Source organism: Hypanus sabinus, chromosome X1, assembly GCF_030144855.1.
Source record: "Hypanus sabinus isolate sHypSab1 chromosome X1, sHypSab1.hap1, whole genome shotgun sequence".
Taxonomy (NCBI): Eukaryota; Metazoa; Chordata; class Chondrichthyes; order Myliobatiformes; family Dasyatidae; genus Hypanus; species Hypanus sabinus.
Genome location: NC_082738.1, coordinates 16,677,788 through 16,702,598, shown reverse-complemented (window position 1 = coordinate 16,702,598; position 24,811 = coordinate 16,677,788). Strand labels below are relative to the sequence as shown.

The following is a 24,811-nucleotide window of genomic DNA, read 5'->3' as shown; positions in this document are numbered from 1 at the left end:
CCTCACCTTCTACTCTCGTGTGATGGCTAAAGAATCTGATGAACAATGCCGTCATCTATGATAGATTCCGCCCTAATTCTGATTATGGTGCAAATGGCTCAGAGTGTTATACAATTTTTTCTGGTTTTAATGGATGCACAAATTTGTTTAAATAACATGTTTCTAATCAAATAATGAGGGAAATAAACCAATAAAAGTTAATTATATTTTATTGTCTTCTAACCTCTTGACTTGTTGGCTTGTACAGTAACGGACACCAGTAGGTCACTAGACCGTAATGTGCTACTAGTTCCGACCATAAACACATCAAATCACTTAAACGATTTAAAAATGTGTTACTGCAATAACTCTTTGAATTTTGCTTTCAGCTCATCCATTTGAAGGCGAATGGTGCTGGGGAATTTCCAGTAACTGCACCTGGAGCAATTTCGGGAGCGCGCATTGAATAAACACTCTCCCTGTCAGCTATGACAATGGAAGGTGGAAGTTTTTGCCCTTTTAGGCGTCTGTGTTTACTGTTTGTGTGTGTGTGTGTGTGTGTGTGTGTGTGTGTGTGTGTGTGTGTGTGTGTGTGTGTGTGTGTGTGTGTGAGAGAGAGAGAGAGAGAGAGAGTGTGTGTGTGCGCGCGTGTGTGTTGGGAGCGAGGTGAAGTAATGAAATTGGAGTCGTTGCATATAAAGCTCTATTTGCCTGAAGAGCCAGTGCTGCTATATGGAAGTATACACAAATATAGCGTGTGCATCGCGGATGCTTCGTGTGCAAGAGGTGCGTATTGATATACGTAGATGATCGGGCAAGCACATGAGATGTGGACATCTGTCTATCTGTATGAGATAATGCCGGGATTGAGCAGCTGACTAGGAGAGTAGATGACACACACACACACACAAAATGCTGGTGGAACGCAACAGGCCAGGCAGCATCTATAGGGAGAAGCACTGTCGACGTTTCGGGCCGAGACCCTTCGTCAGGATTAACTGAAAGAAAAGATAGTAAGAGATTTGAAAGTGAGAGGTGCCAATCAACTTTCCAGCTCTTAGCTTCATCCCACCCCGTCCGGTCTTCTCCTATCATTTCGGATTTCCCCCTCCCCTTCCTACTTTCAAATCTCTTACTATCTCTTCTTTCAGTTAGTCCTGACGAAGGGTCTCGGCCCAAAACGTCGACAGTGCTTCTTCCTATAGATGCTGCCTGGCCTGCTGTGTTCCACCAGCATTTTGTGTGTGTTGCTTGAATTTCCAGCATCTGCAGATTTCCTCGTGTTTGAGGAGAGTAGATGAACTTGGATTGTGCCGTTGTGCGCTGGAGTCAGTGTGAGGGCACGAGTATGATATGGAGAATGCATATACTTTATTGTCAGCTATTATTTCCATACGAAGCAATAGATAATACATAGATTAACCCCATTACCCACCAGTTTCCACTTGTAACCCATTGTCTCCACATTTTTGTCAACTTCCCCGTTGATTTTCCCTACTCCCCTAAAACATCTTAGGACGTGCGCGAGCATGCCGGGAAACACACGCGGTTACAAGGAGAATGTCCAAACACACAGCACCGGAGGCCAGGACTAAACTCAGGTCTCTGGAGCTGTGATCTCAATGTGTGCCTCCGGAACTTTAGTATGTGTGTATTGGAAGGGCGTGCGCGTTTCGATATCAGTTGCATTCCCAGTTTAACAGCTGGGAGAGGGACCATTTTATCTTTTGGAGATAGGTGGCCGCATGTCAAATGTTTTTTATAGAGGAACTTGGGAAGGTATTTAATTGGGCACCTGATCCGATAGTTTAACACCGTCGCCAGACATTCGACTGGTAACCTGCTTTAGAGTGCCGAAATTCGCGGCATTTTCTGCGCGGAAACATGGTCACGGTTAGGAAACGCCGGTGCAGAGGCCGCTTCGGGAGATTATTGTATTACATTCTGAATGTAACCAAGCGTCTCACAGCTTCCACGGGCTCCTCTGCCTTCAGCACTTTCTAATAGCTTTCAATGTTCTGTCTATTGAGCTTTTACGAGAAGTGGTAACCGTTCTTTTCATTTTTTGGAAAAAAAAAGTAGTGAAAAAGCATGGCCAGAGATACCCTAGCACGTACCGAAATGAACCATTTATTGGGAATGACATTTATCACTTTGTTGCTGATTCATTATCAACTGTCTAGGGCTTCGTGTCGCCTATGTAAATTATTGGTACTCCGCGGGGTTAGTGCCTCAATCGATCTGACTAATGGATCCATGATGTGGCAGCGATTTGTGTGATACGTAGCTTGCGGTTTGCCATTTCACTTTAAAGATAAGGAGCGCTGACCCAAGTTACTTCTATTGACGTCCTTGCAATCTAAAATCTATTTTGCAACGTTTGGCAATTTTTGTATGGATTTGGAGATACAATGTGTTGAAACTTCGCCCTTTCTCAAATCGTGCGGTGTTACTGAATGTGTAGACTTATCAAAACAGGGTATGAACAACATTAACTTGCTGTGACCGTAATTTGGAATGTTCCAGCATTTTCAGTATCAGGAATTCCATTTCATTGGCTCTGTACGCAACCCTGGAATTTCTGGATAGTGAAGATGCATACATCAGGATGCTTTTCATTGTCACAGCTCGGCACTCAGCACTATCATCCCATCAAAACTAATCAATAAGCTGAAAGACCTAGGCCGCAATACCTCACTGTGGAAGTGGATTCTCGATTTCCTCACTTTCAGACCCTAGTCAATTCGGAGTGACAACAACGTCTCCTCCACCATCACCATCAGCACTGGTGCACCACAAGGCTGCTCTATTCGTTTTTATACTTATGACTGTGTGGCTAAGCACATCTTCAATGCCTTATGTAGATTTGCTGAAACACACTGTTGTTGGCCGAATCAAAGTTGTGACGAGTTGGGAGATTGAAAATCTGGCTGAGTGGTGCCACAACAATAACCTCTTACTCAATGTCAGCAAGACCAAAGAGCTGATTATTGACGACAGGAGGAGGGAATCAGAGGTCCAAGATCCAGTCCTCATCAGGGAATCACAGGTGGTTAAGGCCATCAAAATGAAATTCCTCTGCGGCGTTATCATTTCAGGGGATCTGTCCTGGGTCCAGGTCGTGACTGCCATTACAAAAAAGGCACGACAGAGCTTCTACTTTCTTAAAAGTTTGTGAATACTTTGGCATTCACCTAAAACTTTGACAAACTTCTACAGATATACAGTGGAGAGTATATAGATTGGTTGCATCATGGCCTGGTACGGAAACACCAATGCCCTTGAACGGAAAAGCCTATAAAAAGTTGTGGATACAGCCCAGTCCATCACAGGTAAAGTTCTCTCCACCATCGAGTACATTTACACAGATCACAGGAAAGCAGTATCCATCATCAAGGATCCACCCCCCACCCCACCACCACCCCCACCATCCAGGCCATGCTCTCTTCTCGCTACTGCCATCAGGAAGAAGGTACAGGAGCCTGGGGACTCACACCACCAGGTTCAGGAACAGTTATTATCCCTCAACCATCAGTCTCTTGAACCGGCAGGGATAACTTCACTTACTCCAATACTGAACTGATTTCACAACCTTACTTGGACTCACTTTCAAGTACTCTACAACTGATGTTCTCGGTATTTATGGCTTATTTACTTGCACAGTTTGTTGTATTTTCCACACTGGTCTGTCTTTGTTGTGTGGGGGGTTTCATTGATTCTATTGTGTTTCTTTGTATTTACTGTGAATGCCTGCAAAAATGAACCTCAGGATAGTATATGGCACACACTATTACACACACACACACGAACACACACACACACACACACACACACACACACACACACACACACACACACACACACACACACACACACTTATTACTTTGAACTTTAACTATGAAGACGGCTCGAATTTTTGGTGTCCCTGATTGTCTCTGACACTGCAATAGAAATTGTCTTGACTTTGCCTCGTCAATGGAAAAATGGTGCTGTGTTATGTGTTAAGCGCAATGGCAGATCTAAAATCTATCACCTCCTACTCTGAACGTCATTCGCCAAGGTCTTAGTCCAGTTGCTACATCGACTATTTTCTCCCTCTCTCTTTTCTCGACATCTTTAAAACATCGTTACATCTAGTAATAATGCATAATTAATAACACTCCCATGACAGACATTAACAGGATTCATCCTTTCCAAAGTTGTTCGTAAATTGTTCGATCTGTAAAGTTGTTTGATGATGCTAAATCCCGAAGTCATTGTGAGTGGGGAACAGATGGATTCCGTACACATTGTAGGATGTCAGTGCCTCGTAGATGAATATTGTTCTAATGGGTATTGAACACGCACGTGTAACGTCGGCAGATACGGAAAATAATCGTACTCCACCACAGCCACGTGTTTTAACCCAACCCTCGGACGAGCCCAAATAGCATGCATTTCCCAATCCCCTGTGGATAAGACACGTTGAGGACCCACACTCAACTCTTAAGCAGCAATACTTTTACAAGTCGGCAGGAGGAGGGGGTGATCAGAGATGGGGGAACACGTTAATCTCATCCACTGTGCGGACCTCCGGCCAACTGAAATTAAAGTGCCGAGATAAACTACAGAACTGGGCCGAGAAGCCGCTTGCTTTTTCCTTAAGTGTTTCACTCGTACATATTGGAATTGACAAGGTTTACAAACTAATTGTAGATCCAAGATCAACTGCCGCTGATTAAACAGGCCACATGGTTACTTTCGGATGTCATTATTAATCAAATAGATGCTTGGGAAATAACTAAAATTTCTAAACGCGGAAATTTACTGAAGGAAGTTTCGGTCACAATAGGAAGGTGTTGTTTGAAACTCCTGAATATTTGCAAGGTTTGGGGAGAGCGTAATGAAATGCCCCACACATCGGAACTCACATTGATTCACCAGCCAATGGGGATTTATAAAACAAAAAAAAACTTAGTAACGATGTACTTTAAACTATTGATCACTACTAAAGCAAAGAGTGTACTGAAACTTCTCACTTTCTCAAAACCTGCGCTGTTAATTAACGTGTTGAGAGTTCTCCCATTCTGTTTCATTCACTGCAATTTCCATATTGTAATTTCAGATTATGTCACGAAGGGACAAATATTCCCGATTTATCAACATTAACTTGCGGCAATCAATACTACGCAATTGTCTATACACGATGTTACAATTGTGATATTTAGCATCCCTGTATATCTTCGTTGACACAATCTCAAAATCACACGTTTCTGGGACCGCTGATATAATCACAACCATACCACCTCCGCCTATCTGCCTTGGCGTCTGCAAGGGGACCCCCTACTTTTTTTGTCAACTTTGGTCGGCAATGGTTGCTTTGTTCTGCTGCTGTCGCAAAGAACAGCCTGCATTAAAGCGAACGGCGAAAGGAGCATTCAAGGAAAAACACCCTACGCTGGAAAACCATATACGTAATCCCTCACGGCTGGGGTGGTAGGCGTCGCTGACAATGCCAGTCCTAATTGCCCCTCAACCGAGGAGGCAGTTAAGACTCAACCTTATTAGTGGGTCTGCGCGATTTCATCCTCATTTTTGAGCCATAGACACGACTTGGGTGAGAATATTAGTTTGGGGGGGGGGGTAGAGTGGAGGGAGTATTAAGGTATTTCACCCATCCGCCAGCCCCTCTCCCTCATTGTAGGGCAAGGCTGGTACATGATCTGCTCTCACTGATTGACCCGACATCTACAAATATAAACACTAGTGGTTCTATCAATTGATCTTAAAAAGAGCCAGTTGATCACGTTAAATTTTAAATTTCAAGAGGCCAAGTATCTCATTCGCCCGAGAACAAAGAGCTGGCTCAATGATATTTTAACCTGCTGCATCTCTCCGGTGAGAATTATAAAACAGAGAAACCAGTCCTTCGGCCCAGCGAATCCCTGCCGACCACCACCACTCTTTTACACGAATCCTACATTAATCCTGTTTTTTAAAAAAAAATCGCCTCACAAGTGATGATGTAAATGACCGCCCCTCAAGGGATCGAACCTTCAGAAAGTGTTACATTCTGTTGACAGAGTATGGGCTTATTATCGGTATAGAAGTATAGCAGGCGAGGTTATCGTCTTGTTTCACACTTAGTGACGAGAAAGCAGCAGCAGAGTCCCCGCGCCAACTGCGATGCGGCCTACCACTTGTATGCCGTCCTGATATGATCCAGAGCCTTTCAATGTGCCATTTATCACATCTATCGGGCGGCACACTCGGATCCCCAAAAGGACTCTTCGTTTAGTTTCTGGTTCTGTGTGAGATTAGCGAAGTGCAGTTTCGACTCGTACCAAGCCGCCTCAAAATATGACGGCAATAATAGAACTGTCGTATCAGACTGAAGGGGAAGAAAAGTGGGACTCCCTGACCTTTGCACAATGCACAAGCATATATCATCTGTCTTACCGGAGTCAGCAGCAATCTCAGTACCTGCACAACATGAAGACAATTTAGCAAAAGAAGGACAGAAAGCTTGCAATAGCTGTTTATTGGCGAGTAGAGATGCCGGTCAGGAGTTTGTTTCACTTGAGTGGCCCCGCATTTCTACTCTGACCGCATCCTCAGCAGCAGGTGCTGGGAGGACGTCGTTACTTCTCGCGGCAGAGCCCCGACTATTTGAGCCACCTCCACCTTCCCATTCTTGAGCTGACTGACCTTAGCTAGCACTGCGATTGTTCCTTCCCAGCTCCTCTGGGTTGACATAAAAAGACTTGCATGGGTGCGGCGCCTCTCTCAGAAAGGTCTCCAAGGGCTTCACGTGTAATGAATTGCTTTGATTTGCAGTGGCTGTCAAGAAAGCAATAGGTGTCCAGTGTGTGTGTTTTTATGTGTTTTGAAACATGCTGCATCTTAAATAACGTAAATAATGGAATCTATACAAAGGGAACGAAATGGGGGTAAACCGAAGTCCACAGCACACTATATTCGGGATTCCTGGATTGCTTGCGGATAGGACCTATTTAGATTCCAATGTGTGGTTTATATTAATTACTGTAATAGTTGGTTTGAAAGTCAAAGGCGGATTTTCAAGGAATATTTTGTACGTAAATTGGTTTAACTTGAATTTGTCTGTAATTGTCCTTTTTATATTAGACGGGACAGCGGGAGAACAAGAAACAAATTGGTGGAAATGTAATGGCGAGAGAGAGATGAGAAAGGCAGAGTAAGTGAGTGAGAGAGTGACAGAAGGAGAGAGAGAGAGAGAGAGAGAGAGAGAGAGAGAGAGAGGAGAGAGAGAGAGAGAGAGAGAGAGAGAGAGAGAGAGAGAGAGAGAGAGAGAGAGAGAGAGAGAGAGAGAGAGAGCCGGGGTGGGAGAGAGAGTGAGTGAGAGAGAGTGGGGGGAGAAATGAGTGAGAGAAAGAGGGAGAGAGAGGTGGGGGGGGGGGAGAGAGAGAGAGAGAGAGAGAGAGAGAGAGAGAGAGAGAGAGAGAGAGAGAGAGCCGGGGGTGGGAGAGAGAGTGAGTGAGAGAGAGTGGGGGGAGAAATGAGTGAGAGAAAGAGGGAGAGAGAGGTGGGGGGGGGGAGAGAGAGAGAGAGAGAGAGAGAGAGAGGAGAGAGAGAGAGAGAGAGAGAGAGAGAGAGAGAGAGAGCATCACTTGGCAAACCTGTTCACTTCCTCCCATCGGTTGCACTTCAAATAACTTTTTCTTCTCAAAGATTGCCCGAACATTCATGATCGGGCAATAAAGATCAAAGTATTCATTTTAATGTTGCGATTTGTTTAATCCACCTGCATTAGAAGCAGGAGAGAAGAGGGGAGGTGACGGGAGATGAAAGAGGAAGAGAGAGGCAGGGTGGGAGAGAGACTGAGGGAGTGATGGAGAGCTTGAAGGAGAATGGATGAGAGCTGGGAGGGGGAGAAGGAGGAAGCGTGTGGGTGGGAGAGAGAGACAGAGGAGGAGAGAGGAAAGAGGGTGAGGGAGGGAACGATTGAAATACAGTATAAAGATAGAGGGAGGTAGAGAGTGACAGAGATAGCGTCAGTGATCTGGCAAAATAAGACTGACTGTTCTATCTCCGTTCAATCTGCCTTTGAACTGAGTGGGGATGCTTTTTTCCCTCCCGTGACTTTTAAAACCCTGACTGACTCAATCTAGCGGCTACACAGAACAGCTGAGCGAGGAAATGAAACATGACACTGAGGAGGAGATTGTAATTATCCTGATACTCTCGCTGCCAGACCTGGTTTGTAAAGTCTATTCCCGTGTGGTTCCCAAAAGTCCTTTGCACCGATCTATTTGACCGGTTTAATTTCCTGCCATGGCAGTTTTCCCAACCTCAGGACACGCAACTCTGCTTCTCACCGTCTCACTCACCGTCTATCGGTAAGAAACAATTAGCGTGGCTGCTTATCATTGTGCCAGGTTTAAAAATGGTCCTTTTTAATTGAAATATTAAAGAAGAAAAGTAGAGTTATAAAACGCGTTTACTCTTTCTTTTGGCTAACATGTGTATTAGTAAACATGTTTTTGTTTGATGATTTCTCTCCGGTGTAGTGTGGCCGGGAATGAGATCCTGGGGCTGAAGATACCTGCAGACCCGATCCTGACTGCCAACACGGTCTGTCTGACGCTGCCGGGACTGAGCAGACGCCAGATGGGGTTGTGTGTGAGGAGCCCTGATGTCACGGCGGCTGCGGTTCAGGGTATTCAGATCGCTATTCACGAATGCCAGCACCAGCTCTGGGATCAGAGATGGAACTGTTCGACCCTGGAAAACGGTGGAAAAATCCTGCAGGACACCGTCATCCTGAACAGAGGTACAGTACGTTTTGATTTTTTGCCTCAGGATGCACGCCGCTATGGGGCTGCAAGGGTTAACAAGGGAGGCGCATGTCTGATCCAGAGGGATTTTCCCTGAAACGTGTTTGGGCAGTGGGTGCTCAGGTGCAAGGGGAAGGTGGATAGAATAGGTAGATAAATTTAGGTAGGAAGAAAAAAATAGAAAATTGTAACCTCCTAACATCCTCCGCAAGCAGCAAAACGACGGAATGAGGCGGGATGGAATTTAGGAGTAGAAATGGGAAAGGGACAGTCAAGATATATGTACAAGAGATGTAAAGACTTGAGGGAGATGGGCGGTGTGATTTCCATTTCGAGTTACCCCCCCCCCCCACACACACACACACACACACACGTGGTGGCACCGCGCTCTGGGTTTCGTTTATGTACCGTTGATACTTGCAAGGTTCACTCGCCAAGGATTTGTGCTGACAACCCCAGGTGAGAGACTGAAGCAAAGTGCACTGGCCCATAGCTCCGAGAACTTTGGTGGCCTACTTTAGCGAGTTTTCATCAAACCCGCCCTTGCTACACGCGCGCGCTCGTGTGCGTGTGTGTGTGTGTGTGTGTGTGATGAACATGAGAGTGCGCGTCTGCGTGTAGAAACAAAATATGGTGACATGCCAAATTCTACTAGACGTGAGTTTGTTGCTGAAGGGAGAGTTGTTCTCTGAACGTCGCTCTTTCAACACAAAATACAAATTCCACACAGAGATTCAAAGCACTCTCACACTTCATGGTTTCATGCTCTAGCGTTGTCCGTGGCTTACTAAATAGAACTGTCCCTTTTCACCCCACCCCAGAGACTTCAGGCCCCAAATTTCGGGCCGCGCTCCTGGTTGGTGCTGAGGGAGTGCTGTAAAGAGCACAGGTGACCTCTTTCGGGTGGATACAACAGTTTCCCTGGCAATATTTTGAGGAAGGATGGTACCTTGGCCTATATTTAATCCTTTCACTAACATCTCTAAAACTAACGATCTGTTCACGCGTACATTGTTACTTGTGGGATTTTGCTGTGGGCAAATTGGCTGCATCGTTTCCCACATTACAACATTGCGTCGTGATTTGGGGCACATGGCAGCCAATTTTCCCATATTAATACTGGCTGTAAGGCGCTTTAAAGAGGTGTGAGAGGCGCATTAGAAACAGCAGGCCATTCTGTTACAGCTTATGACCTAACATCATTCCGTTTCTCGGAAGGCAGTGTCCTAGAAATTACGGGTGATGCAGACCGCATATCCCGAATATTAATGAAACCTCAGCAGTGACCAAAATCTTAGCCACTGCCAGGACAATGGATGAGGACTCGCTCATTCGTTCTTCACCAGTTCTCTCTCTATCTCTCTTACACACACACACAAATCACCTGTGCACCACTAATTAATCTGGTTTTATCGCTTACTAATGACAGTGTTTGATTTCCTTCGCAGGCTAACTGAACCAATTCTTAAAAACAAAACACCGTGCGTTTATATTTAAAACTCATCCCTAGATCGAATTTAGACTGCGCATCTCACTCTTTAGGGCTTACAGATTGAGACTCTATTAGGTAGTTGAGTTCCTCTGGGGTTCTCGATCTGGTTAATAGTATAAATAGCGTTCTGATTAACACCAAGGAAACGGCCAAGCGCGGACAGGTTACCTGGACACAGGGTGTTCACATCAGCGGTTTTCGTACTGAAACACATTGTAGCGAATGATGAGGGAGAGACGGGGTGGGTGGGGGGTGGGGTGCAGGTAAAGGAAATAGCGCAGCATCCGATTATACAGGCCAAATTAACAGATGAACTGTTGCGCCTACTTTTTGCGAAATCAGAATCAGAATCGGGTTTATTATCACCGGCATTCGTCGTTTAATTTGTTAATTTACAGACACGGCGTTGCTGATTGGGTGTTCCGCCTTGGGTTGATCTTAGTGGGGTGGTAAACTAACGTTTACTCAGGTGGATGGGTAAGACACGGCTCCATGAGGGGGAGATGAACAACATTTATCCCTCAGTCGAAATACTAAGTGAAATATAAGATTGCCCGCAATGCATTTAATTGATCGCAAATGTCTGGGGGTGGTCCTGAAAAACACTACCTAGATTCTGCAATCTTCTTTTCCTAACTTCCCTCATCGACACAGCGGCATCACACTATGGATTTCACCTATTAACGGCATTGACACTTGTCAATAATATATATTCCAGGATATTTTCAAATTAATGGTACTTTTGTTCCGTAAACATTTTACGTTGCTTTGATGCTTCTGGAAAAGCAAATGGTTCAAATAAACGTGCGATGCATTTCAGACGTAGCGTTTCAACTATTTAATGGGAACCGGCTTGTCAAAGCGGTCCATTTGAAGGCGCTGTGATCTTTACACGCATGTTATTCCATAACATCGCTTCAAATTCTAGATTCTACTCCGGTAACTGCGTACCCCAATCTCAATTCATGGCCGCTTTGATTCTACGCTAGGCATTTAGAAAAGAGAACAGGGGCTGAAGAGAGCGAGGTCGTTTGCATAATAAAAATACACAAAGTAACAGATGTTCGGGATGAATTGCAGATGTGCGTGGGGCTCCAGGTTCGGTTCGGGCTGTGGCTGATTCTGTGCAGCACGTAATGACCCCCCAACTCAGCATCACATAAACATCTGCAAATAACTCAGGCCAAATGCTATGTGAGTCAGGGACGGGATGAATCGCTGTTGCCAGTTCGGGCCATGTGTTCTAATTACATTTATCTGTGTTGCTGTTCCACGTGCTTCTTTCCCTCCCTATCTCCTAGCTTGCTTTTCGTGGGAAGTGGCAGGGACAGTGGCGGTTCAATTCGTGCTGCCATCCACACGGAGAGATCCGAGTGTGATCTGAATAGTACAAGCTCGGGATTAAAGAGGAAACGAGGAGCCCGTTACTACAATCTGATGAACTGAAACAGAATATTTAAATAGTCTCATGGAACTATTTATCCCATGAAACTGGTGGTGAAGTTATGTTTCAGTTATATAACGCTCTAGTTAGATACCAACCGAACTACCGCTTTCATGAAGCCAAGAGCAATATATTTTAGGAAAGAGCTACTGGCCTTTAGCAGTTTGATCAGTGGGATGAATTAATGAACTGGCATATCGAGTGGTGAAGTTAAGTGGGCGGGTTAATAAACTCGGAGTGTTGGTTATAGACACGATAATGGCGGTGCAATGATAATCTAAGTGGGGCCGTAACCCAACGTTGAACCAGGTGGTTGGGCCATAAGCTGCAGCCTTTCCTCATGGAATCTTTTTGGTGACTGTGCTGACCTTCAGCGATGGCCTTGGACATTCGGCTGTGGGCAAATTGAAGTTGCTCAGAAGTGCAGATTGGTGACACCTGAGCCTCCAAACATACTTCACACCTCACCCCAAGTTCCATGATCCTACTTTCTGCTTCACCTTGCTCCACTCAATACTTAGTGTATGCCCTGGCTATTCCAAAACGTACTCTTGCAGAACCAGCCCATCCAGTCTCTCCTCATAACTGCAACCCACCTTCCCAGGCAACATCCTGGTGAATCTCCTCTGCACCCTCTCCAGTGCAGTAATGTCCTTCCTATAAAAATAGAAAATGGCCTCAAACATTAACTCTTTTTCTCTCTCTAGATGCCCTGGTGCATATTTCCATCATTTCCTGTTTTACATCCATCATGTCCAGGTGTGGTATTGTGCCAGAGGCCATCTCCTAGCCCAAACTGACCATGCAGGTGTCCTCCCTGCCTGCCCATCTTATCTACAGGTGATGGTATTCCTGAACAGAGGTCCTTTTACTGGGTATGGTGCAGTTCTGGTCCAGGTAGATCACCTGCATCAAAATAAAACCTATTCTATTGGACAGAATCTTGTAATGCACATTCAAGGATGAGCTCATTCACCGATTTCTGAGCTCTCTCTCCCTCTCCAATGATCTTTTGATCCTGGCAGTTCTATACACCTCCAGAAGGCCAGAGCCCATCTAGACCCCACAATGCCAAGTCCAACTCAGCTAGCAAGATTCCAGGAGACACTATAGATTCAGGAGTAACACTTTAAAAAGACACCAATAAGTTATGCATTGATGAGGTCATCAGACTTTAAGAGACATTTAAGGCAATCAGGTCACAGTGAGAACTGTCTGTGCCAAGCAGGCTGAGAGCCAAATGCTGCATTATTGGAAGTTGCTAAGCATTAACCGTCTATAAGATGAGTTTCTGTGCACATTTCTTAGTAGCCCTCTTTCAACTCCCACCTTATTGTCATCCATGCAGGGTTCCGTGAAAGTGCCTTCATGTTCTCCCTGTTGGCTGCTGGGGTCACCCACTCGGTAGCCACTGCCTGCAGCCTGGGGAAGCTGAAAGGCTGCGGATGTGACCAGAAGCAGAGAGGAGGAGATGAGCAGAACTTGCGATTCAAACTCTACCAACTTCGGGTACAGGCCTTGACCCAGGGTCTCCCTGTCTCTGTTCCTAAGCCTGAGGGACTTTTCTCTAGGATCCAGGACTCGTGGGAATGGGGTGACTGCAACCATGACATCGAGTTTGCAGAGAAATTTTCCAGGGATTTTCTGGACTCACGAGAGACATCGAGGGATATCCATGGGAGGATGAGACTCCACAACAACAAATTGGGAAGGCAGGTAGGCCACCCATGGTGAATACATGCACTGGCCAGTCAATTGGCATAATGCTCAATGCTTTAACCCAAAAAAATGTTGAATGTCTACAAAATGGATTCTCAGTGTTTTGAGCTGTGACAGGAGGATTTGTGTGTAATGGCAATATCCTGCTAGAAGCCACAAATCTGCTGGAACCTCTGTCTCAACCATTCAGTCAACTACCCTCTGAAGTGTAAAATGAATAACTCTCCTCTCAATTAAATGGGTATATGGTGGCAAAGTGGCTGTTACTTGATAAGTATCCAGAGGTATGGGCAATTTTCCTGTAGGCATTGAGTTCAGGTCCCACCATTGCTTGCTGAGGAATTTAAATTCAATTTCTTAGGTAAATTTGGAATAACAAAGTTGGTTAATGGTGGCCAGGAAATTACTTTCAGGAATGTCTTTAAGGGAGTATGCCTGCTGTCCTTCCCTGCTCTTGATTACATTTGACTCCAGACTCTTAACTACACTCTGAAAAAGTCAAACAAGCTTTTCTGTTCAGGGGATGCAATAAATAGATGCCAGCAACCCGTCAAAATGGAAAACAAGCAGGGGCAGGGGCTTGTCTATACCACAGCTTAACTGCATTAATGTGTATGTTCCTGGCGCTAAAATGTGCACTAGCAGCGCTATAAGTGCTCATCAACAGCGCGATAGTGTCACAGTTCGCACTTCGTTTGACAAGATCGGGGTTCAATTCTCATTGCTGCCTGTACATTCTCCCCATGACCATGTGAGATTCCTCCCACTTTCCAAAGATGTACGGATTAGTAAGTGGTGGGCATGCTATGTTGATGCACTTGTGAGCTGCCCCCAGCACATCCTTCCAAGGATGGTTGTTGACGCAAATGGCGCATTTCACTGCATGTGACAAATAAATCCTATTCCTGCTGGATTAATGCCGGTTTTTTTTCTTTTCAAAAAGTAATGTAAAATTATAAACACAAGAGATTCTGCAGGTGCTGGAAATCCAAAGCCACAAACACAAAATGCTGGAGGAGATCAGCAGGTCAGGCAGCGTCTACGGAAATGGACAGACAGTCGAAGTTTCGGGTTGAGACCCTTCTTCGGGACTGGGCATGTAATAAATCAGGACAAGATTATAAAATTATAGTTATTCTGTTTAGGTAACTTCTATTTCAGTGCAGTTATTGAATGCTGGATTTCTCTTGGGCAGTCCCTCAGGACTGAAGATGACTTGCTTTCTCTATGGGCTCAGAGGTGACTGGGGAGGCCAATGTGAGACCTGCAGACTCTTGCACAAGTGGGGTAGGAGATGGGTGACAAGAGTGGTTGTCAATAGCTTGTGAGAAGGTGTACTCCTTGCATTGTTTATGCTGGGCTCCTGTGTGCTCCTGACAAATGGATAAAGCTCTTAGAGCCACTCTTCAAGCTTCTGCTCCACATTTGAGAATCATGGGCCAGGCATTCCCACAAGATGGTGGGGAGTGTTGGACTTCTGCAATGAGGCTTTGGGAAGTTTGTCCACTGGCAGTCTCTTTCCATGGTGGAGTTTGGAGAAGAGTGTGTCTCAGGAGTCAGGTGAGCTGCAGGCAAATGCTGTGGCCTGCCTAATGTGGCCAACTTAGTATAATTTAGGCTTTGCTGCTGGGGATATTGACTAGGGAAAGGACACTGCTGTTGGTTCCCTTATTCTGCTAATGGATTTGGAGGACTTGCAGAGACAGAGTTCACAGTAGCTCTAGTTTATTGTGGTGGCTACTTGTAGATAATCTATGACTCAAGGGTTGAGATCACAGCTCACTGGTAGACCATAAGATATTATGTCAGGTTCAGGGCCTTGATCTTTTCCTCCAGATGGCCAAAGGCTTTGCTGATGCACTGAATGCAACAGTGAATTCTGTCATTAAAGCCTGCTTCATTGCTAGGCACCGACAACTGCTGTGAGGTGAGTCTTGACTTATTCCAGATGCGTGTGCCATCTTGTGGCACCTTCATGGAGGCAAAATGTCTGCAGTTAATTTGTGCTGTGATTGAGGCAGCAGAGCTAACTCATTCACAAGTGTAAATCAAAAATGTACCAAAAATGGGTATAAGTTAAAAATTGCTTTGGGACTGAGATTTCTAGTCAGTCAACACATTCCAATCCAGCCAACTGGCTGCATTTCATGTTCTGATCGCTGCAGAGTTCATGTTAATCAGAAGATTTATGATCAGTGTTTCAAGGTAATGCACATGATTAGATGGGTAGAGGTAAGGTTGCCAGATCTATCTACCTAATTTTAATACAGCAAAGTGCACAGAACTGAACTCTAACAATCTGCGTGAAAACTCATCAAAGTAGCTATTAGTTAAAATTAAGCCAATAAGGTAAAAAATGGCTATTTACCACCAAATCAGTGAATGAATGGAATAAAATATAGAACATTACAGCACAGTAGAGTCCCTTCAGCCTGTGATGTTGTGCTAGCCTTTAATCTATTCCAAGACCAATTTAACCCTTCCCACCTACATAGCCCTCTATTTTTCTACTATCCATTTGCGTATCTAAGAGTTTCTTAAATACCCTTTATGTATTTGCCTCTACCACCATCCCTGACAGGTGCCCCACACATCCGCCACTCTTTCTCATCACTCTCTGTGTAAAGAGCTGATCGCTGACATCCCCCTTATATTTTTCACCAATCACCTTAAAACTCTGTCCTCTTGTATTAGCCATTGCTGCTCTGGGAAAAGGTCCAATACATCCCATCTATGTCTCTTATCATCTTGTACACCTCTATCAAGTTTCCTCTCCTCCTCCTTTTCTCCAAAGGCTCCTTCAACCATAAGGCATGCTCTCTAGTCCAGGCAGCATCCTGGTAAATCTCCTCTGCACCCTCTCGAAAGCTTCCACATCCTTCCTATAATGAGGCGACCAAATCTGAACAAAGTGTGGTCTAACCAGGTTTTTATAGGGATGCAATGTTACCTCATGGCTAATGAACTCAATCCCCCCAACTAACGAAGGCCAACACACCATACGCCTTCTTAACCACCCTATCAACTTGTGTGGCAATTCTGAGGGATCTATGGATGTGGACCCCGAGATCCCCCCGTTCCTCCAATCTGCTAAGAATCCTGTATTCTGCCTTCAAATTCAACCTTTCAAAATGAATCACCTCACACTTTTCCGGGATGAATTCAATTTGCCACTTCTCAACCCAGCTCTGCATCTTGTCCATGTCCTGTTGCAACCTACAACAACCCTCCACACTATCCACAAGAATATTTGCAATATGGACACAAGGCCAGTCCTGCTCAGGTAAACATTTGCTTTGGTCACTTGATGTCAATTGGTTTGCACAGTTTTTTTCAACCAGCAGGCACTGCAAGATACTGTGGTTGCTTCATTAATACACTTTTTCAGTTGTTGGTATCATTTACTGCCATCTATTTAATGAGCTTGTCTTTCTTGTTAGCTATACCTTCATAGGCTGCTGAAAGAGGGCACAGGGTGCATGCCTTTATCACACACCTAGGTACCCCTTGACAATGTCCTCCGATTCACTTGAAGCTGCCTATGGACTATCAGACCCTGCAAATGAGACAGCACTTGGCAGAAAGCTATACATAGTTGTTTCAAAGCTTCTTTTATTGCTTCTATATAGCTTACATTCACTCAGTTCAGAAACAGCCTAGTTATGGATTCATACTGTAGAGGGCATTGACCTGTAAACTTCAAAGAAACCACAAGCTCTTTCTAATGTAGTTTTACTTGCTTCATGTGATGTTACATTCTCAACTGCGCAGAACGCAATTTCACAATATGACAGAAGAACTGAAATAATAGCCCTTATCGCTGGTAAGACTCACTTAAGTGAGTCCCAATGAAGTATGAATTAAATGTTTTGCAATGGGGCCTGACTGTATACACATAGTCCCTTATAATATTGAAGGAAGGCATTTAGTCTGTTGAATCTATGGTGGCTCTCAGACCAATCCCAGTTTTTCTGTAATCCATTCCTGTCACACGTGCCGCAGAACACCCTGCTGAATCTCCCACCAACCATCTACACTATAGGTAATTAACAGCAGCCAATTAACTGTGTGCCTTTGGGATTTGGGAAGAAGCTGGGAAATCCCTGTGGTCACAGGGACAAGGTGCAAACTCTATATAGACAGCGTTGGAGGTCAGTATTGAATCTGCATTATTGCAACTGTGAGGCAGCACCACTGTGTCACTTTGTAAATGACCTTTACAATCACAAACTGAAATGGCAATCATCTCCTGAAGAAAATAGTTTGACATGGATTCTTCAGTTTGGTCTTTTGAGAGCAAAAATAAATAACATTTGTACATCTGGTAACAGGCTTCACTTCATTTAATTCATGTGTTTTCATGTCATTTACAGATTATTTAAGTGCAATGTCAATTGATGGTCCATTTCACCATTCTTGATATATAGTAATCAGTAACATAGACTCATAAAGCTGTTTAGATTACCATCTAGAGTCATAGGACACTACAGTACAGAAAAAGGCCTTTCATCCCATCTAGTCTGTGCTCAACTGTTATTCTGCCTAGTCCCATTGACCCGCACCTGGACCATAGCCTTCCATACCCCTCCCATCTGATAATTCTCCCTACAATTCATTGCAATTTATGACTCATTCACTCAAAGTATGTCAAAATTATTTATGATTTGCATATAGAGAAATTATCACACAGAGAAGTAAGTCACTTGGTCAGTGAGTCTGTACTGGTTGAAGAAGAGTCACAAAGATTAATATCACTGTCCAGCACTGGGTCTACAGGACTGCCTGCTGCTCATAGCTCTCAAGTGTGTCCATAGTTTCTACCTCCATCATTCTTTTTGATAATGTGCCCCACACACCCAGCTTCCCACTATTTCTGTCAGCTACTCTAAACCTTTACCTCCTAACTTTGGATCCCTCTGCTGATGAGAATAAGTCTTTTCTATTCATTCTATCTAGATCCTTCTACAAAATTTCTATTAATTTTGAGGGTATTGATTGATGTTTTGTTAAAAAGGACAAAATATACATCCAGGCATGGTGTATTGTATTCTGAAAGTCCTGAACTAGTGTTGAGCTTGGAGGATTGTTAAGTGCTTAGTCATCTCTTTGCTGACATTAGTGCACAGAACCAGGCCGTTCTGCTTATGCACCAATGCAACCTCCTCCCATTTGGCAACATCCAAATCTATGAGCACGAACCTCTGTTCTTTTCCCTCTCTCCTTGTCAAGTCACCCCCAAGTGCATTGATACTCCCACCACCAACTGGGCCTCAATCTCTTTCTCCTTCACAATTCAAGTGCCTTCCCTCATCGCAAAGGTCTGTGGGTTGCTAGATTAATTGGCTGCTGTAACTTGCCCCTAGTGTGTCAGTGAGTAGCAGAATCTGGGGGTGATTTGATGGGAATGTGGGGAGAGCAAAATGGGATTACTATATGGGTGCTTGATGGTCAGCACGCACTCAATGGGCTGAAGGGCCCGTTTCTGTGATGAATGACCTTGTGAAAGCAGAACCTGGAACCAGGATCTAAAGGCACTGCGACCAATAGTGAGCAAATAAATGTGGGATTGTGCAAGAGGCCAGATCAGAGGAGTACGAGGGCTGTAAAGCTGGAAGACCACAAGACATAGGAGCAGAATTAAGCCATTTGACCTATTAAGTCTGCTCCATCTGGAGCACAGGAAGAGGTCACAGGAGAGGAAATAGAGGGGTTTAAAAATTGAAGCTAACAAGAATGGGAAAACAGTGTAGATCAGCAAGACACACCCATTCAAGGCAATTGAGCAGAACCCTGTGTGACAGGAAATGGGCAGCAGAGTTTGGAGCAAACTGGGGTTGGGAAGGGTGTTGTGCTGGTACCGGAGAGCATTGAAGTAGTCAACCCTTACAGTCACACAAAGCTACAGATGAGCAGCAGATGAACAGGGGGTTGGATGGTGGAAATAAATTTTATATAATGATCAGTCAGCAACACATGCCAGCAGAAGAACCAAATCAAAGTGAGCTTGCAAATGCACATCAGCAAGAAAATAAACCACATCTGCACAGAAAGGCAACTGAAAAAAAATGTAAAAATACTCACTAAGCCAGAAGACATCTGTAGTCAAACATCGATAATAACAATGCTGAAGGCACACACTCAGCAACTCAGGAACAGCTTCTTCCCCTCTGCCATCCGATTCCTAAATGGACATTGAACCCTTGGACACTACCTCACTTTTTTAAAATATAGAGTATCTCTGTTTTTGCACATTTAAAAAATCTATTTAATATATGTAATTGATTTGCTTGTTTATTTATTTATTTTTAACTTTTAATCATTATTTTTTTCTGCTAGATTATGTATTGCATTGAACTGCTGCTACTAAGTTAACAAATTTCACGTAACATGCCGGTGATAATAAACCTGATTCTGATTCTGAGATGCCAGTCATCAAATGCCATATAGGCGATGCAGAAGGCCCATGCAATTAACTACAGATAATACACAACTGGAAAGATATATCTATCACGACAAACACATCACATACGGTGCTGCAAAGTGAGAACGACAAAGTGTCAAATATTGCAAAACAATCCACTCATGATATATTGAAAGTTTTAATATTAAAAATCTCATTCCCTTGACCACTAAGTTAATGGATTGGCCTGAACGTTCAATGCACTGTATGTTGCTGTTATGGCCTGAAGACCCACACTCAACAATTCAGGAACAGCTTCTTCTCTTCCACCAGCAGATTTCTGAATGGTCCATGAACCCATGAACACTCTATTGTCATTCCTTTTTTATTTGCATTATTTATTTTGTAAGCTATAGTGTTATTTACATCTTTGCTGCAAAACAACGAATTTCACATACTATAAATCCACTGGGAAGGGATATGGAAGAGGTGATTGGTTCAGAAGCCTGATAGCAGTGGGGAAGAAGCCGTTCTTGAGTCTGGTCATCTGGGCTTTCAAGTTCCTGTACGTTCACATCCCAGGCATTCTCCCTCTTTCATTATGGATGTGGGCATACCTTTTTCATATTGCCTGCACTTGGGTAATTTTCTTGCTTCTAGACTTTGTCTCTAGATTTGACCTTTCCAGTGCTCTGCTGGATGGCCTTTCTCACGTGTCTTCCATGAACCTGAGGCCATCCAAAGCTCGGGTGCCTGTTCTCTAACATGCACCAGGTCCCATTTCTCATCTCTCCAGTACTCACTGTCCCATAACCCTCTGAGACATTATCCAACTCTAATTCTGGCTTCTTGATTATCTTTGAATCGCCTCCTCTATTGGTGGCTGTTTTTTTAGCTTCTGATGCCCCAAGCTCGTGAATTCCCTCCTAAAACTTTTCTGCTTCTGTCTCCTCTTTTTAAATGCTTCTTAAGCCTACCTTTCTCTTCAAAATGTGGTAATCTGCTCTCCTATCCCCTTAAGTAACTTGGCAACTGTTCTGTGTGTCAACACTTACGTGAAGTATCTTTAAAAGCTTTTAACTTCATTACAGGAGATATAAAATGCACATTATTATTGTTCCATTTTCCCAGTGACGTTTTTGTATTTAAAGGGAGCAATTGTATTCTGGTAATTGAGGTGTTAGCCTCTTAGTCTGTTGTGTTTAGAGAGTGCTGGAGAGGGGTTTGCACTCTATTCATTGCACTAGTGCTTCCTACGGTATTTCTGTTTGATTGCTTTTCTTCTAAATTTCAGGCGGTCATTGACAACATGAAACGCAAGTGTAAATGTCACGGCACCTCTGGCAGTTGCCAGTTCAAAACCTGCTGGCAAGTGACCCCTGATTTCCGACAGGTCGGGGCTGTGCTCAAGGAGCGGTTCCAGAACGCAGTTTTCATCAAAACTCACAATAGAAACACAGGCCAGTTCAGCCTGAAGCAAAACAGGAGACGGATTTACAAGGACATGGTGTACTTCGAGAAGTCCCCTGATTTCTGCGAGAAGGACCTCGGCACGGACTCACCAGGGACACAGGGAAGGGTGTGCAATAAAACGAGCCAAGGGATGGATAACTGTGACAGTCTGTGCTGTGGGAGAGGGCACAACATCCTCAAACAGAGCCGGAGTGAGCGATGCAACTGCCGTTTCCACTGGTGTTGCTACGTGTTGTGTGATGAGTGCAGAGTCAATGAGTGGGTCAGTGTCTGCAAATAATCAGTGGGCAGCTGCAATTGGGATGCATTTCCTTCCAATGTCATTTGGAATCTTTGTATCAAATTTTTTCTCCTTTTACTACCTACTTTGATGGACAGGTTGAATACTTAAGGATAACAGTGATTCTAACAGTGATTCTTATCCGATTGGTTTACAGGAATCAGTTTAAACTTGTAGCCAAAAAAAAAATGCAACTGCCCATTTTGATAACACTCCATTCCACTTGAAATAACCACTCAATCTTTCCAGAACTGGCTGACAAAAGGAAACTATCAGAAGGTTTTCAGAGTCCAATTTAAATACTATAGGTTTACCTTTACCGGCTTAGCTTATAGAATACAATGCTTCAAAATCCTTTTGAGAGGTGTTTTAACTGCCAGTCTTTGGGCAGATTGTCCAGCTGCACCCGATGCTTTCAATGAGGTGGGGCTAAACTAGAACACTCCTGACCACGAGAGATGTGCCTAGCAAGAGGCTAGTGATAGGCTCCCCTCCACGTTCCAATGATCAGTGCCCACTGTGCACGTTGCCCTGTTTGCAGCAGCTGCAGGCTAAATGCCCTGGCCTTAAAGGTCACTTCAGTGACAGAATGGGCAACATCAATTCACATCCTGTGGGCTTTCTGGCTGGATGAGCTCACGAATGTCAGTCTGATGTCAAGGAGGATGTTAGCCAGAAATCTCGGCAACCATATAAGAGACCATGCTGTAGCTTAAGCAGGAGGACACCCAGAAAAAGAGCAAAGTGGATTCTAGGGGGAAACGCAAAAGAGCGAATTGAACTCAAGGCACCTTGCCAGAGTGTTAGTTGTGAAAAGAAGAGACAAGAGAGAGTTGAAAAGTCCAAAGTTTAAATCACCCTCTGGTCTTTGAGAGAATGGGTCAGTGGATTGGGTAGGGGGTGGTGGTAAGCAACAATCCAGTCTACAAAGAGAGCTGGAAGCGTCTGAGCGTGACATTTGTTGGAGAATATTATTCAGATAGATGGGAGACATTGGAAAAGGATTAGAAACCAGGTGCCAAGTGTTTGGTGCAGTCAAAGCTAATAGTTAGAGGACATTGTGAGAAAGAGATTTTAGACATTGAATGTTTTGATTGTCTGTGGGTTGTGGAGGGTAAGATGAGAGGAAATCGCTTCTCATGGGCTCTGAAACTGCAGCTAGGTGGGGACGTAACCGAGGTAGGCTGATAATTCTGGCATTGAAGTTTCATTTTGTGATTTTGTTGGTCAGTGTACATCACCAGGCACAGCCTGAGTGAACAGTCAGGAAGCCATAGGTACTGGTGACAGACAGACAGGCTTCAGTCTTATGTAACTAGTACATTGGTGCAATGCTAGAGAGGTGTAGCTGCCCAGACATATACAACATTAAAAGAGAAATGAAAGATTGTTGAGCTGGAATTTTATTTTAGCCAAAGCTATCCTAAGTTCCACGTTAACGGTTGGAGGGGATCAAATTAGGATCTCATGGTGGGGGGGGGGGAGCTGCTTGAAGCAAACTGTTAGCATGAAAGCAGTCCAAAGACTATCTGTTCCACTTGGACTTTTAATTTTAAATTCACTTTGATACATACAGTACAAAGGATTTCCTGCTAAATTATATATCATTTATGGTTTCACCAATGTTATTCCCCACTAATAACCCACATTCCGGCCAAGAAGACTCAGATGTTAAATTCTTCTTTGCAAAGTCCTCACCATAAAGGGAAGTGGTGGGTTGGCAAATGCATTTCCTCATTAACCGTCAAAGGAGAAGAGAAAGCGGCATTTGAACTATTAATGGAAAAAAAAACTGTTTAAAGAAATGTCTTGCTCTGTGAAGCCCTGTACCTACACCTGTGAACACTTCCTAACTGGCCTACAAATATTCCCCAACCAGAAAAGATCTTTTTGAAATGGAAATTGACTGGGACAGCCGATAAAAGATGTTCCAACTTCAAAGCCAGGTGTTCAAATTGTTTGGCGGACCACCTTAATTAACTTATTTAATATCCTGGGGCAGTACTCTTTAACAGCCGCATGGCAAGCCTTAGTCATCAGCATTCCTCAGCACATGCCCTAGTATATCTTAATGATTCCTCTAAGAATTAGAAGGTACTTCAAAAAATTTCTTGCTTTTGGCAGTAACACTGAAAGTTATACTGAAAATTATTAACGAGCAACATATTTCTCCTGAACTATTCTATTGTTTCTTTAATCTGGATTATGCATCCACACTTGTAACATCAGTATTTAATATTTAGCTACGTAGTTGCTTACAGCAGTATGTGGGCGTTGTTGGACATAACAGTGGTGCCATGCATGGACATCACAGCTGGCAGAATAGTACGAGGAAGCAACATCTGCACTGTGGTCCAGCTCCAGGATGGAATGTATTTTGCCTTTTATCTGCAATGCCTCTTGCCAGATTTGCAAATTTGGGATGTGTATATTCTCGAGCTTCTGGAAATTCTGGGCACAACAAGTCCCTATAAACTGCAGGGGAAAGCTTGCTGTACTGCTTAGAGTGAACTTCTGTCTTCCTCCAACGCCCTGCCATTTATTGCTGCTTGTTCACTTGCCCAGGCCCAAGTCAAACATCCCTTACCCCCTCTCCTCCTTTGTGCAGGTCTTTGGATGCATGCCTTAATGTCTCTTTGTACAACTCAGCATCGATTTTTTTATTGTTCATAATGTTCCTGCAAAGCAATCAGCTTTACTGCATTAATGGTCCTAAGCAAATCTAAGTTCTTGTCTACCAACTGACGTAGCTTTTGAGATTTGTTGGTATTAGGGCCAACAAAGTCTTTGGTGTAGTGAATTAGACACAACACTAATTTCATTTATTCCATACTAAACCTATATTTAATGCTAGGCCAAAAATTTTGAGGCATAGTCTCCAGTCCTGCTTATATTTACAGAAATGTAGGTGAAATATGATGTCAGAATCTGATTTTAATGTATCAATCTGAAACTAATAGATGTACCCCTCCTATGTATTGAATATCTGTTTTAAGTTTTTAAATATTATTGTTTTCTATCCTTTAATTTCCTATAAATACAAAATGTTGTATATTATGATGTCTAAATAAAGAATTGCCATTCATTCTCATCTCATCCAGCTTCACTTTGGTTTTTCCAAGAAAATGGTGTGTGCCCTGTGCTGATCTTCTAGTAAAAGAGAATGCTTGTAGCTATTTCAATGTGTGCATGAGTGTATGTTGAGTTCCAATAATCTTTTTTTATAAGG

At 43.8% G+C, this 24,811-nt stretch overlaps 1 protein-coding gene across 1 annotated transcript; it reads left to right on the top strand.

The window, feature by feature from the left end:
* Positions 1–8,149: 8,149 nt before the first annotated feature.
* wnt10b (wingless-type MMTV integration site family, member 10b) lies at positions 8,150–24,545 on the top strand. Its single transcript, XM_059955609.1, has 4 exons — positions 8,150–8,336; positions 8,508–8,770; positions 13,059–13,426; positions 21,124–24,545. Exons 1-4 carry the CDS (start codon positions 8,272–8,274, stop codon positions 21,580–21,582), a joined length of 1,155 nt encoding a protein of 384 aa, XP_059811592.1. The 5' UTR covers positions 8,150–8,271; the 3' UTR covers positions 21,583–24,545.
* The last annotated feature ends 266 nt before the right edge of the window (positions 24,546–24,811 follow it).

Coding starts and splice junctions, on each gene's coding strand:
- wnt10b (XM_059955609.1), top strand. CDS start 8,272: ATGGCAGTTTTCCCAACCTCAGGACACGCAACTCTGCTTCTCACCGTC. Junction 8,337..8,507: donor GTCTCACTCACCGTCTATCG/GTAAGAAACAAT, acceptor TCTCCGGTGTAG/TGTGGCCGGGAATGAGATCC. Junction 13,427..21,123: donor ACAACAAATTGGGAAGGCAG/GTAGGCCACCCA, acceptor TCTAAATTTCAG/GCGGTCATTGACAACATGAA.